General features: G+C 38.1%; 1 protein-coding gene across 2 annotated transcripts in view; it reads right to left on the bottom strand.

Moving 5' to 3' along the window:
- The window catches only part of jak1 (Janus kinase 1), a 38,529-nt gene extending 27,958 nt beyond the window's left edge, over window positions 1-10,571 (bottom strand). The window contains exons 1-4 of one of the 2 annotated variants that reach the window (XM_083939755.1): window positions 10,341-10,571; window positions 5,807-5,958; window positions 5,046-5,260; window positions 2,152-2,275 (exon numbers count right to left, since the gene is read on the bottom strand). In XM_083939755.1, the coding sequence (XP_083795881.1) occupies window positions 2,152-2,275; window positions 5,046-5,253 (332 nt within the window). In that variant the 5' untranslated portion in view covers window positions 5,254-5,260; window positions 5,807-5,958; window positions 10,341-10,571. The remainder of the gene's footprint in view (window positions 1-2,151; window positions 2,276-5,045; window positions 5,261-5,806; window positions 5,959-10,340) is intronic. The other variant, XM_083939756.1, reaches the window with a different exon arrangement.
- Between the last annotated feature and the right edge of the window lie 5,027 nt (window positions 10,572-15,598).

Here is a 15,598-nt window from a genome sequence, read left to right as displayed (position 1 = left end):
CATCACTGTTCATATCCACAACATTTGGCAGTGTTTTCAGATAATGAAAAGTGTTAGATCAGGAGCACCTCAGAGAGCAAATAGGTAGAAGAAACAAGAATGGGGAGCGCATAACACCAAGGATTTTATGGCGTTATGAAATTTTTCGCAGTTAAGCGATATGCTCTCTAGATTTCTCTGATGGCACTGACGAGCATACATCTGTCACGTCTTTCTGTAGTATACAACTTTTAAAAAAGACAGTGAAAGCAATTATAACCCTCTTTAATAATATATAGCATCTTTCTTACGAGATTACAAGGTGCAGTTATGACTTTGTTTTAATCATTTTTTAATCATGTTTTAATCAAATTGATTAGGTTGCCAGCTGATTATAAAACAGGAGGCATATAGATTGAATGATAGCTTAAATTGTTAAGAATAGTTTGAAGGAGTAATTGGTGAAATGGACGAATGACTTTCTAGACTAATTATATACAACACTCACAATATTCCATTCATTTTCCACCAATTGTTGTGGCACAAATCATTATGGCGAGAAGATAAAGAAGGTCTGCACTCCTGCAGCATTACCAGGGATGTCGGTTATGTAATACCTCTAGTGTATTCACAGTCAGCCCTCCACTCTCCTCAATTTTGGACATAGTCATTAATACCTCCAAAAGGAGGCCCACAGGAAACATCCTGATCCAAATTGGATCATTTCAACATAGGGGATCAGTGCTTCAAGCAAACACATTTCAAGCACTTGAATGCCAGATCTCATCCTTTGCCCACTACCCAGAGTTCCTGGAGAGATGAGGGTTAGAATATAAATGACTGGTAAATAAAAAGTTTTGCTTTCAGGCCCAGCCCCCTCATGACTACTAAATCTAAAGTTGTCCTTGTTTCCAATTAACTAAATTGGTAAACAATGGCACTCAAGTTTTAATTTGTGTGAGCGCACAGTGCATTTGACCCGAGACACAAACATCTTTGATATTTGGAACCAACTCTTGATGGGGATAATGTGCAAGGCCCAGACGATATGGAGGGGGAAAGCAATGACGTTTGGAGCAGTGGCCACCGTCTTCGGGAGGGACTAGTTCAAAAATATGGATGTCAACGAGCTAGAAGCTTGTTTCATGCTTGTTTCTTAAGCTATGCATTCGTCCTGAGAAAAATCCACTGATGGTGGAAGTCCGGTACAAAATAATAATAATAAAATAAGTGAGTGCAACAACTGCTCATACCTGCTGATACATACCTGCAACCTCTGTGCCAGTGGAGCACCTTTTCTCCACAGAGGGACTGATCATTAACAGAATGCAAACACAAATTTAAGTATGTTTTTGTAAGGAAACAATGTTTTGAAGTTGTGGTTGTAAAAAATAAATCCTTAAAGGGTAACTGTGACTGTTTTGATTGAGAATAAGCATTAGGTGTTAGGTAGGCTGTATTGCTGTGCATCATTATCCCTGCAGGAAGATGTGTTGCGTTCTAAAAGTAGATTTGGAAAACGAGTTTGCAATTGGTCCTCGAGCAATTGATGCGATCCCTCGTTCTTGGAATTAACTACTCATCCCTAATAGTGTCCTCTGGAGGCACCATCTCCAGGAACCAAACCTGAAACTTCAAAAAAGCCGGATAGCCTGGCCTGGTGTTGAGCTCAAAGGTAAAAACAAAAGTTAAAGCATTCCTCTCTGTGGCACTTTTCTTCTTCAGGAAAGGTCTTATACATCAGCACACACCAAAGGGCTTGTTCATACTCCTCCATGGGTCCTTTCACCCTGGAAAACTGCAAAAGAACAGCCCTGTCCCTGATCAGCTCCAGGGCCTTAAAGTGAGCTCTAGTGAATTATATCTTCTTCGGTGTTGGCCTGCAGGCTGGTCCGCTATTACCCATTGATTTGTTTGGTTTTGCCCCACCCCCCGCTCCTCCCCACCAGAGACATGCCAGAAGCAAGTTTTCAAAGTCGGGAGTCAGCATGCCAAAGTTTCTGCTTTGGCATGCTGCACAACTTACAATGCACAGATCACTACACCTAATCTTGCATCTTTTAAACTAAACGACATTTGAAGTAGTTCAATAGGAAAAAAACACAGTTTGTTTATTTAAGAAATTACTTTACAAAGATAAATGGCAGCTAGAAAACTTCAGTGTAGTCTTACCTCATGCGATAGTGCAGCTTGACACTGGTTTCATCTGTGATCTTGAACTCATAGTTTGGGGGGTACCATGTGCCATTTGTCTCATCATACAGGGCAAATAGGTTATGGCACAAGGGAGAGATTGCTGAGAAGGGAAAGACAAAAAAAGGGGAAAAGGTATACATTCAGGCCAGTTGATAGATTGGTAGTGTGGCTGATTTGCACTTCCCAGGCCAAAGAGAGGAGTTAGGAGCAACGGCATACAATCTGCTAATAAAACAAAATAAACACAAAGGTCTACATGCTCCACCATATCAATCTGACTTGATTACACTGTACGTTTTTATACTCCGGCGTTGATGAAATGTAGGTTCCTTGTTTTAGAGAGGAATGTTACATTTCTGTATTAAATGTAAGCCTTTAAATACCTGAAACAAATGAGACTGAGGGCGTGATCACACTATCCTTTTGGCCGCGGCCAAAACCGGTTTTTCAGCTAAAGTCTAGTACCTTTAAGTAGTGTGAGTGGACCCGCTCCGCGCTCAACTGGGGCCAGCTGGGCCGCCACGGCCCGCTTCAAAGAGGTGGGCTTTAGCGGAGCCGTTTGCACATGTACGAGCACGAGCGTGCGCACGTGTACGAGCACGAGCACGAGCCCTACGGCAGTAGCGTTATGTCCGCCTGTTCGGACATGTAAATAGAAGGACGGACCATGCGCGGACATTTAACAACAACAACAATGGTGGTGAAAGGTTCACGTTGGTGTGGTGCGGAGGTGGAGTGTTTACTGCAGATTTGGTCGGATGAAAAATATTCAAAAACAGTCGACAAGACGCACAAAAACTCCGAGGTCTATGGAAAGATTTGTAAACAAAGCCACACACACGCGATAAATGCGTGTGACGTGTTACGGCGTGATGGCGTATGGACAGCAAGAAGCATTGGCCGTGGCCCAGGCAGTGTGAGTACAAACGGGGCTGGGGCGCGGGGGGGAGAGGGAGGGGGGACAAGTACCCTAAAGTCCGGGTCGTGGTCCGGGAGGACAGTGTGATCACGCTCTGAAACCATTTTCATCTCACTCCAGCTAACCAGTCAGTTAAAATTACTAATGTTTGTGTAGAGAGGGAGAGATTAGTCTTCTAAGAACCGCTAGAGAGGCGCTTCTGGAGGTCTAGTTCTACAATAACTGCTGCATCGGTCTTGAATCGTGGTTGCAATTGATTTGTAGTAATAAATGATTACATGATGTGATAATTTGGAATCTAATGCATCGTATTTCACATGTTGACAGCTGAATGGCAACAATTATAGGTAAGGCGGTAATAAACGTCATCTGAATTTGAGAAAGGTAACGGACAGGGAGAAGTTCTCCTCTGTGAGAGAGTAGTTTAATATTCTGACATTTTATCTGAACTGTAAACTTCATTCCATGAAAAGCAAAGAGAAAAAAGCAAAAGCAGAACTTCTTTACTTTATGGCCACAGGGGGTGAAAATGTACTTGTTAATAGGCTAACTATAATAAAATCAGTGTTTGAGACTGCAGTTCATCAAACAGTCGAACATGTACCAATTTATGGCGCAAGCCAGCTCTAAACTGTATTATTTTATTTTATCTGAGTTCTTGGATTCATTCATTTTTTCTTACCAGCTGTCCCTCTCCTTGTACTTACTATTCATTTTTGAATCATATAGTTTTCTGATTCTAAAAAAACCTTGTTTAAATCTTCTCTTCTGAAACAATGGTTACTGTTCTCTAATTGTGCTCACAGTTTTGTTTTGTTTTCAAAATAAAGGTTTTTGTTGAAGTGCCTTGGTTATTTAAGAAAAAAAAAAGGAAAGATGCTAGTACAGCACTGGTGTATATGTATATATATATATATATCGGGGTGGAACAGTTTGTTAAAAAAATCTGTCCCGTTCGGTATGCTTGTCACGGTTCGGTACAGGTGTGTACCGTTCGGTTTATGAAGTGCAACGTAGCGTAAGCCTTCATGACCGCTGTCCTTTCTTTTATCTCAGCGCTACGTCTCAGCGTTACGTCTCTCCTCTCGTCGCCTGAAATCCCGCCGCACTGGGAGACTTGCTCCACGCGCTCCATGTAGGCATGCGGCCAAAACGCTATGCACGCTCTCGCTACGCACGAGCGCCTGGTAAAGTAACTAGTAAGTGAAGTCATCAGATAAATGTAGTGGAGTAAAAAGTAGAATATTTCCACTTATTGTAGTGGAGTAGCAGTATTAAGTTGCATGTAAATAAAATACTCAAGTAAAAGTAAAATAGCCTCAAACTTTACTTAAGTCCAATAATTGAGTAAAAACCTCTGGTTAACAGGTTTGTTCATTTAATAAGGATCGATTTTTGACAAGCTTGTTGCACTTTGTGGTCATGACTAATATTTACATTGATAAAATAAAGACAATATACTGTATGTACTCCTATGTCGCTGCATTGTTTTACAATATCCATTAATGTGATGCTCATATTTTTCCAGCCCCTCATTTTAGATCATTTTCATCAACCGGCCTCAATTCCAAATGAATTGAATAACCCTGATGTAGCCTATTTCAGTCGGTTCAGTGATTGCTGTTTGTGATAAAAATGTTATTTTGCTACTAGACCAAAGCCAAGACCAGGCAGACAGTTTCCTCTAATAGTGTGTATGTGTGTGTCCATATGAGAGACCTACAGGTAGAACACTCTGTTAGCTTTACTACTGGCAATACCTTTAACCTTAATGCAATGTTTATTAAGAGGGGGTAGCTAAGATGTAAACCTTGTTTTCTTGATATCTCCATTTGATTTGTCACAAACTATAATGGCAGCAACGCCTACAACACATGATAATTAACATAGACCATCAAAAAGCAGAGTAAGCACTTTTTTTTGCCAACTAGCCAACAGACCAGTTACTCACAGCATTTCTTGGCAGCATCCACACAGAGCTCCAACGCGGTGTAGCAGCCTTTGAAGTACTCCAGCTGATGCACCTCTGGTGTGTAAAAGTGGATCTCCAGGCCCCAGGTGGAAGTACTAGGAGAAGAGGAGAGTTGGGCCCTCTTACTGGACCTCCTCATCTTCCCACAGAGTTGTCTGCTCAACTCCATCACCCACAGAGTTGGCATTCAGGCACTGGGTAAGTGAAGCAAAAAACGAATTGGAGAGTCAGTGGGAATGTAAGATTAAGCTATAAGGGATCCCCTACTAAAATTGAGTTGTTATTACATTATTAAAATTGCCCTACAATGATGTGTAGGGCACCCTAAAGCCTATACACAAACCTTTTAGGGTTTATATTTTTCACATGTATTATTATTGACATTTATAAAGCATGTTTTAATGTTAAACATATATGTGGAAGGTACTTGAATCCTTTAGCTTACTTTGAATGGCTATCTTATCTATAGCCCAGTATGTTTTTTCATGAAGAGGCAGATTTATATTCGCATACTCAGACACATTTATTTTTTGAAAAACAAAAAATGTACACACACACACACACACACACACACACAAGTGTGTCAAGGGTGTGCTCATATGTGTGTGTGTGTTACAGTAGGAAAAAAGTATTGATTGAGAGCTCAGCAAACAGCAGCAAAGACTCAGAGTTCAATGTTCAATAACCTGATGACTCACATCAATATAGCCCAGAGCCCCAACACACAAAAGCACACATACCACAGTGACGTCTCACTTAAGTGACAGTGAAATGATGTCAGCTTCTCAAGTGAGTTGATGACATCAACATGGAGGACAGATTGTTGCTGCGTAGTGGTTGTGAGGAGTCTGGGCTTCACTGCAGGATGAGTCTAACAGCCTGTCCACACCTGCTGCACAGCAAAAGCATCATGTCAACAGCAGCAACCGTGAGTCTCTCTGTTAACAGCACTTTCGGCTTAATACCCGAATGCCATGACTAGAAACAAACATTGCTAATCATTGCATAGGCATCTGTTCACACTTGATGTCACACATAAAAGTATATATAAACAAGCATAAAAGAGAAAACGGAATAAAGAGATAAAAACACATAGAGACTGCACAGTGACTGGCAGAATGATGAGTGGTCCATCACTGTCATTTCTTGCTTCTTGTAACTCCTGTTAACTTTGTATTAAGATGAAAAATCTTTTCTTTTTTTTAATTCTGTGATCTGATATGCTCCAATTCACAAACATAACCCCAGCAGAGCAAAGTATTCAGGCTGGCAAGTGGGCTATCTTCTACAAGTCATCACTTCTCTTCTCATTCTCACCTCTTTGCAGCTAAATTTCTTGAGAAGCGATTTTTAATGAGTCATCTGTTTGCAGTGAAAAGGTGACTCACTCAGTGTGTCTATTTCTACCTAAATTCAACTGAATATTTCTGAATGTCACTACAGATAAATGTAAAAATATTTATTTTAAATTTGGTGTGGTATATAAGGAAAGTAATCTTTAATAAATGACATGATCAAGACTGGTTGAAACAGGTAGTACTGAAGTGATGCAAAGTTTACTGGAGTTTTGCAATCAGTAGACCTCATTTTTCCCAAGTTTACTTCAGCTGAAAAAGATGTTGACGGCTCTTTCTACGCCCCCTCAGTGACATCACTCTGCTTTGACTACATGTCTTTGTTTTAAAAGGTGGTAAAATGACTGGAAGCATTGTTTTTGATAAACAAAAACAAGACCTCGGAGCAGCTTATAGACAGTGATTCCTGACAGCTGTGTAGTTGATTTAGGTGTGGGTCAAATGAGGTATACACAAAGGACTGCCAAATACTGCCATCTTATGTTTCTGCCTTTTCCATAAAAAGAAAGGCACTGTGCTGGGGCTGCAATAATTACTGTCCTTATCAATTACAGTAATTGATGTTTAGATCAGTCTAGAAATGTTTAACAAGGTTTGGTAGCTTGAGTGGACTGGACCTGTTTTTTGTTTTACCACTGGCTAAATGGCTAGTGAATGTTCAAATTGTATCAGCCCCAAAAGATTACCACAGTTTTGTTTTTTTGTTTTGTTTTTTTTTGGCTGGTGAGTGAAGCAACCAGATATCAGCAGCTTGAATATTTTACCAGCATGGCTGGTTAATGGTGCCAACTCTATACCCTGCCTCTTATTAATACATAATATGGTGTAAGTAAACTTTCAATGTAAACACTATGTTGGTTGTTTGGGTGGTCCAAAACAATAAGAAAAATCATGGTCAATGAACAATAAGATAATGTTTATTTTACTTATGTTTCTGACTTCTGACTGAAGAAGAAGAAGAGTTTAATCACATTTGATGATGGACTTAAGGTAAGGCTACCTTTACCTGCAACAGTATAGTGATGCTCACGGCTCATACATTAATGCATCGATAGTTATAATCCAATTATATAATACATTATATCGATTCTGAAATGGGCCTGTCTGTATAATATGTACTTCAACTTTATACGCTAAGTATAAGTATTAAGTATATTTTGATTCTAATACTTTGGTTCAAGTACAGTACAGTTTTTAAATGCATGGCTTTTCCTTGTAACAGAGTATCTCAAAATGGTTGTGTTGCTAATTTGACGGGGTAAGTAAAAAAAGTACTTTTTCCACCACTAAATAAAACTGATGCAGATGCAAGTGCTTGGCTGCAACATTGTTGCTTGTGTGCAAGCTGAGCTAGGACATCCCCTAATAAATCATTTAATTAGTGTACCATACCACTAGGGATTTTAATGATTCAGCACCTTTTTGCATACTGACATTAACTGTGTATTCATTATCACTGCATTGTTGGTTATAGGCTACCTCTGTTGATTGGTCAAAGTCAGAGAACAGCTATTCACAAGTTTCAACAATTTTTATAGGATGTTCATTAAACTGGTTCAATTGTACTATTTTGCAGCTAAACCCATAACCCAACAAACGCATGATAGTGTGACAGTGTATTAATGGAGGGAAGCCAAACAGGGTTCATCTGCACACACTGCACATAGCCATGATACAGAGTTGGTTTAAAATCAGGAAAATATCCCTTTAAGAATTCTTGTGCTGTGACATCAACAAGCTATTTTACTGATTAATAGACTTTAAACCAGAAAAGCAGGAACTAATCTGTAAATAATAAATAATAATGATAGAGATATGTTATCTAAATGGCATGCCATAGTTTTGTTTTGTTTACTTTTTTTAGTAGGTAATGTCAATTCAATTTCTATGTCCCTGAATTTTTATAAACTTATCACCTGGTGAAGGGGGGCTATGCTTAATAAATACAAAATGCTGGAATTTGGATGTGTAGGGAATTACGATTCGGTTTGTTACAGTTTTCAGTACATTTTAGCAATAGCCATGATACAGAGTTGGTTTGTGTGTGGCCCACACCATAACTCTCATTTTGAAAGCTGCAAAACCAATGTCCCTGACATGAAGATAGAGTGGGCAGACAATAGGCTGCCTAAAGCAAAAACGTCACAGAGGCCACTTGGTTATTACAAGAAAAGGTCAAAGAAGTGATTAATCTAATGCTCTTTGATGGTACATCATGTTGAATACCAAAATGGGGCCTATTTATTTCTTTAGCTAACTGAAATAAATGTCAAAGCTTATAAATAGAGATCAAACTAAAAATGTTCAACTTCGACCACTATCCCATATCACAGTAAAATTATCAATTCATATTGACATTATTCAGATGAATTATCATTTCAGTTTTTAATTTTAAATGTCAATTATTGTTACTAATTTTACACAAGTGACCCTTTAAAAGTACATGAACTTGATATCCAAGTTCATTGGGTAAAAAACAACATAATTTTGGTCAAGTGTTAATAGTAAAAATAGAATAGCTCTGCAATTAAGCCTGCCACTTGTTCATTATGATATAAATACAATGGCAATTAAATGTAACTGGGGTTCAAGTGCTTTAAACAGTCTGACAGTTCAAGTTCCGTGTTTATCTGTGTGTGTGTGTGTGTGTGTGTGTGTGTGTGTGTGTGTGTGTGTGTGTGTGTGTGTGTGTGTGTGTGTGTGTGTGTGTGTGTGTGTGTGTGTGTACATAAGATATAATATGCACATTTTTTGTTTTTCCAAAAAATAAATGTGTCTGAGTATGTATATATTAACATGAATCTGACACATTATTAGCAAATATAAATCTGCCTATTCATGAAAAAACATACTGGGCTATAGATAAGATAGCCATTCAAAGTAAGTTAAAGGATTCAAGTACCTTCCACATATATGTTTAACATTAAAACATGCTTTATAAATGTCAATAATAATACATGTGACAAATATAAACCCTAAAAGGTTTGTGTGTCTTGGGCCCGGGAAGAGGCAGCTACTCTTGTCAAGTAGGCTATTAGATTTGCTGTTAACTATCACAAAAGAGTAAACAGGATGTATATATAAAATATTTAGTCAATATTTATAATACAAATATATTTTGTAAATTATTTACATTTGAGCGGTTGAGAGCGTTGCCATACTACATTTAATCACTCCATTGCTGTTTAGTTTTCTATATTTGGGCTTAGAGATGAATCGACTAATCGTCACAGCTCTAATTACAGGTGTGGGACACAAAAGTGACAGCTATTAATAAATAATATCATTTTGTATATTAAAGCAAGTCTTACCTTTCTGGCATGTCACACAGCACCACCCCCAATATTAAAATCTAAGCATATTACTTAAATCATGTGAAATCCAGTGTTGGAGCGGGGATTAAATTAACAATTGAGTCTCACTCTTCATTCACATCTTCAAAGCACAATGAAAGAATACAGATATGTTATAGAGATATTTTTGCTATTTTTACTAAGTATTGACGGTTTGTCTTAAGGTGGACAAAAACGTATATAGAAATAGTACTCGTCAATCTTTTAATAAATAACGATTGCGATAGTGTCAAACTTTCTTACACAAGGTCCTAGTTTGTAATGGTGGATTGCATCATATTAGAACATCTTCCTCATTCAATTCACTGTATATTCACAAGGTGTTTGATGAATTGAAATGACACTGTAGGCTCCACCAACCCAATCATCTGTCTGTCATGTGCCAGTGAACATGGATGGAGTCTTGACATTAGCTTGTTAGCCAGTTAGTTTAGTAGATGGTCAAAGCAAATAATAGCTGACAACAACGGGGGAACGACGACAAATAAGCGGGTGTGTTAAACTGACCAGTAGACAAACATTTTTGTCGTCGGGAACATTTAGTAAAAGGTTATTTGTTTACTCACCTCGCGAGCGTAGCCAGGCAGCTGGCAAGTTACTTCCGTTTTGTTCAGTACATTAGACGCTTCAACCCGAGTTGAAGCTCCTCTCCGGACGGTTTCTCAGCGTCGTTTGTCAGCTATTAGATTGCAAAACTCGCCAAGAAAAATATGCTGTATCCAAAGGGACGGGAATATTCCGTAAATTCGGCAGAATGTGTTGACTATTGATAGCTCGAACCGAAACGCAGGCCCCCTCTCTCCTTCCGGACATGTAACGGCCCCCTTCCCGAAAACAGCGCAATGGCTTTCTGTATTGTTCGGACGCTGATTGGCTGTTTGGCCCGTCAATCAAGATGACGACATTAACCCTTTTTCTGGACTGAGGCTAGACAGTGCCAGTGTACCTATTTATAATTCACATTCACAAATGCAAATGGAATAAAAAGAAAACACAAATACGACAATTTCAAATAGCAAAGGTGTTTGAATGCTACATGGGGCAAATGAGTATAGTGAAAGATGTAGATATGAAACCAGGTGCTCTTCCTGGATGGGGCCAATGTGAAGACAAACGACAAAAAAGACTGTTCAGTTTAGTAAACCTGATGGATGTTGAAGGTGTACAATGGCAGTCAGGTTCATCCGAGGCACTTCCATTGTGGATGTGAGAATAAAAGTCCTTCATTAGACCATGGATAGACCCAGCGTTTCAACAGCGTCTTCATCAGGCACACATCTGTTTGTACACCATTGCACACCTTCAACTTCCATCAGACTTACTAAGCATTGTTTTTTGTTGAATTTAAAATAGAATTCGGACATTACATGGCCTTAAAAAATAGTAAAGCGATATATATATATATATATATATATATATATATATATATATATACATTTCTTTAATGTTTTTATTTTTGCTATGGTAACACTATGTAAATAATTGTGTCTTGTTCTATTCTTGTCTTTTTCTATACTTGTATTTTGGTGTGAAAATAATTGTATGGTTGAAACAAGAAAATTAAATTATTTAAAAAAAACGTAGATTTGCATTGGTGGAATGTAACTACTGTAAGTAGCCTACATTTAATCACTAAGTACAAATTTGATGCACTTGTACTTTACTTGAGTATTGCCATTCCAATTTTATTATTCTACTATTCACGTCACATATTGTACTTTTTCCTAAAATTAGCACACTCATAAAGAGCTACAGCAGTAAAATACAACATACGCATGAATGCACCAGTAATAGCCTATTCATTTCCATGAACATTATATAATAGTAAAACACTGACAGGGAGCAGCATTTACTGCAGAATGAGTACTATTACTTATGATACTTTGCAGATTTTTTTTTAAAATATAATAATTTTGAAGTGTTTGAATGCAGGACATTTACTTGTACTGGAATATTGTAGGTTACCATAGTGTGGTATAGTACAGAGGATCGGAATATTTCATCCGCAAGGACTTTTCACACTCATGGACTTCACAGCTGCTCACACTGTCTAAACAATGATAAGGGTGGGTCATCAACAGTCTTGATCGCAAGAAAATGTAGGTAGTTTTAGTCATTGCCTGTTTGTCATAACACTGCAAGGGCTCCATCTCTTGCACATTTGCATAACCGTCCTTTTGGATGTGGTTTTTTAATGGAAACCATGCCAGTGCATTCCAGTGGTGAAGCACTGACAGTTTCCCCCTCGCTCTGACCTCTTTCCATCTAATGCATGTGTATAGGTGCTGTTTGCATGTGTTTGTGTTTTTGTTTGTGTATCTTGGACCAAATTTTACTCTAAAGGGGACTTTTTAAAATTTAATTTCTTGCCCTTTTCTCTCCCATTCAATCCAAGATGTTATGTGGTCGGTGTCAACAACAGTTCTTCTCAAGCTGTCGTTGGACACATCAGCATCAAATTACCAGCGCAGCGTTATCAGTAGTAAGGTTTATTGGTCTATTGTTTGGGCAGATAAGGGAATAGACAGAAACCCGTGTGAGAAAAGGGAAAAGTACTTTCTTTCTGCCACGAAAGAATGAGGGTGTGAAGGTTTCTTAAAAAAACAAAATGGGTGGTTCATTCTAAAGGAGGGACTTCCCATGCCACATCCCAGTTAACACTTATTGCCTCTTGTTAAAGGAAATATGACAGAAATGTACCATAATAACGGCTGTGTACGTGGAGTTTTGGTGTTCAGTGTACAGTAGTTACGTATACTATCATGTAATGTAGCTCTTGACTTTTCATGTTTTATTATATTAATAATAAAAAATCTTCACCACAAAGTATCGGGATATCACATGGTGAGTCAGAAAAACACACAAGTCAAGGTGAGTTGAGCAGTTTGAGGATAGAGAGAGAGACAAAAACAAAATATGTATTATGAGACTTTGGGGATTTCCACAGTTGTGCCCTTTGAGTGAAGCATGGTAAGGACAGGTGCAGTGACCTGTGGTTTATCAGACATGACTCAAACAGTGCATAAACCATTCAAAACAGGGTTCCTGAAAAATAAGATTTATTTCAGCGTGTTGACAAGACAGATCACACGACACGTGTTTTCGTATGTGAAAAAAAAACAATATCACTAACTGAACATAAACATTTTCTGAAATCATGACTAAGCAAAAAATGAAGACTGCAGCTGTCATTGATGTGAATCGTTCATGGGCGCCTTACATCATGTTCAACTATTCAGCTTTATTGGAGGGAAAAATCGTATTTAACGGAACAACGAATAAGAGCTTTATTTTTGTGTTGTTTAATACTGGATTTGGCCTCAATTTTTACTCTACATTTATCATGAATCATGACAAATGAGCCCTACATTTCTTTTAACAACTTTTCCATCAAAATATTTATTCAGCAGCAGTGGGACAAAGCACATCAAGAATAGATCTATAGCTCCCTCTGTTGACAACAATGTGGAGCAACCATTCAGGACAATTATCCCCTCCCTCCTGCAGACCAGTGCTTCCAGAGAGGGAGCTCAGTGTGGATCTTGTAGTTAAGTCGGGGAAAAAACTTGAAGAACACACTGTTATTCTGAACTTGAGAGTCATAAGACGTTAAGACTTATGTTCAATGCTAGGTTCATTAGCATTATTGTCACCAGGCTTGAGTATAAATAAGACACACTAAGCAGGAAATTAGTGTGGAAAGTTTTCTTTGTTAAGTTTGCATAATGTACATTTTATGTTAAATTAACTCCATTGGCAATACTAAAGAATAAGCTGCCAGAAAGTATTCAATTCCACAGAATTTTCAAAAGCAGAGATAAATAAAAGAGCATACACATTTGAACACAATAACTTTTACTTTATTTCTTATGCAGAAGTTACACAAGTAGTGAGGATAAAACAGATTTAAAGAATCTGGGTTAAATGTTTCTTATAAATACACAATAACAGTCTAATGGGTTAGTCACTGAGCCGGCAACAATGTACTGACAGATTCAATAAGGGAAAACAATTTTGTTCATAAAACACATGGTCTATCCAATGAAACTAAGGAAAAATATTATTTTTCGCTAGCATACTCACATGTGTCCATCTGTTCTTTGGTTCTGTGGCTTGTTAGCCGGACGTGCTTTACTTCACTGCACTCGTGTCAAGTTGGCAGCCATCCTTCAGTTATCACAGTACTGTACCTTCGATGGGGACAGCATCAGCACTGTGATAACTGAACCAGGGCAGCCTGGCAAATCTAGAAGTCCGAAGCTTCAATCAATTCGCCAGCCTCCGGAGATATCTCTGCTCCAGGTGCAAACATAAGAAAAAGTTTTAATTTTTTCGCAGCAAACATGCAAGACATATGAAAGTTGTAACTTCAGCATTTCATTTGTTTCCATATAAAAAATGTTTTTCAAATAACATACTGTAACTAACAATGTAACTGATTAATCTACAGAGTAATATAGATTCATACATACATTCTGTAAATATCCTTCCTAGCAAGGAGTCTTCTGCCCTCTGGCCATGGTAATTAAACATTTAAAATTTGGGGGAAATATAATAAGACCACTAAAAAATAAACTAATAAAGTCAGAGTGAAAGAGATATAAAAAAATATAAACTATATGTCATAGTTTGATAAGTGGAATGGAAATGACCCAGCCCATATGTTACAAGATCCTATGCTAAAAGTTTCCTTCATACTGGTGCATCCTATTATTTGTGCCAGATAAGTTGAGGGAAAAGTCTAAATTTGGTGAAATTGGCTCAGCAGTGAGTCTTGGAAATTAAAGGAGTAAGCTTGCATATGCACTTAAATCAGGACTATGCTGTTGTATTTTTATTAATTTATTTAGGCATTTGAGATATGCTTTTATTGATCTTTGCGGAACCATTGGTTTTATCCTGAACACGTTGTCCATTACAGTATGTACAGACTCAATCATAAACAATCTGTTCTTTGCACAAGTACTTTTGTATATACTATAGTAAATTTGATATTATACTGTATATATACAGTATATACTAGTTTTATATTTCTGTTTTTCCACATATATAGTATACTGTATATATATTTTGTTGTTGTTAATATGTTGTTTGTTAAGCTAGAGTTGGAATGAAAACAATTTCCCCCTTCTTTAATTAAAGTATTTCTGATTCTGATTCTGATAATGGCACTTTGTAAGTTTAATATATTTTATCATAGTTATGTTGCACTTTCCCTATAAAGTATTCAATTTTTTAATTATAATCCATTAGTTTCCATTCTGCTGGTGCTCAGGGGGCTCGTTATTGTTTCATCTAATAAAACAATTACAGGTACAAAGACACTAAGACTTTTTTTTCTCCAAACCTTTTTTCTTTTATTTGCCCAATAAGAGCTTTATTAAAACACCCCTTTGACCATGGGAATGCCACAAAAGCAAGTTTTAACACTTTCCTGCTCCAGACAGACTACTGTATATTATTCATACCAACCACAAGGCCGACTGACGTCAGACTTGTTATGATCCTCCTCGCGGGCTCCGCCCCCTTCGACGGGCAGCCCCTGGAGCAGTCCGGTGGCGTCTCTGGCCGACGTAGCGGCTCCTCCTCCTCGTCAGTCCGCCCTCCGCACTTCATGTAAACAACTCCATTAGCCCCGCTGCTCAGGGCACTGGCCATAAAAAAAAAAAAATGTTCAAGTCAGTAAAGCATAGCAACATGTACAGTAACTCAACATTGCACAGCACCAACACATATGGGGACTAAACGCTCCGTTTGTCTGTAAGGAGAGACCCTGTGAAGACAGCGCGTCCATATTGCATCAATGTAAATAACTGGCGAATGG

The sequence above is a fragment of the Echiichthys vipera genome (assembly GCF_963691815.1).
Source record: "Echiichthys vipera genome assembly, chromosome: 3".
In the NCBI taxonomy this organism is placed as follows: domain Eukaryota; kingdom Metazoa; phylum Chordata; class Actinopteri; order Perciformes; family Trachinidae; genus Echiichthys; species Echiichthys vipera.
This window is presented reverse-complemented; position numbering and strand designations above follow the sequence as displayed.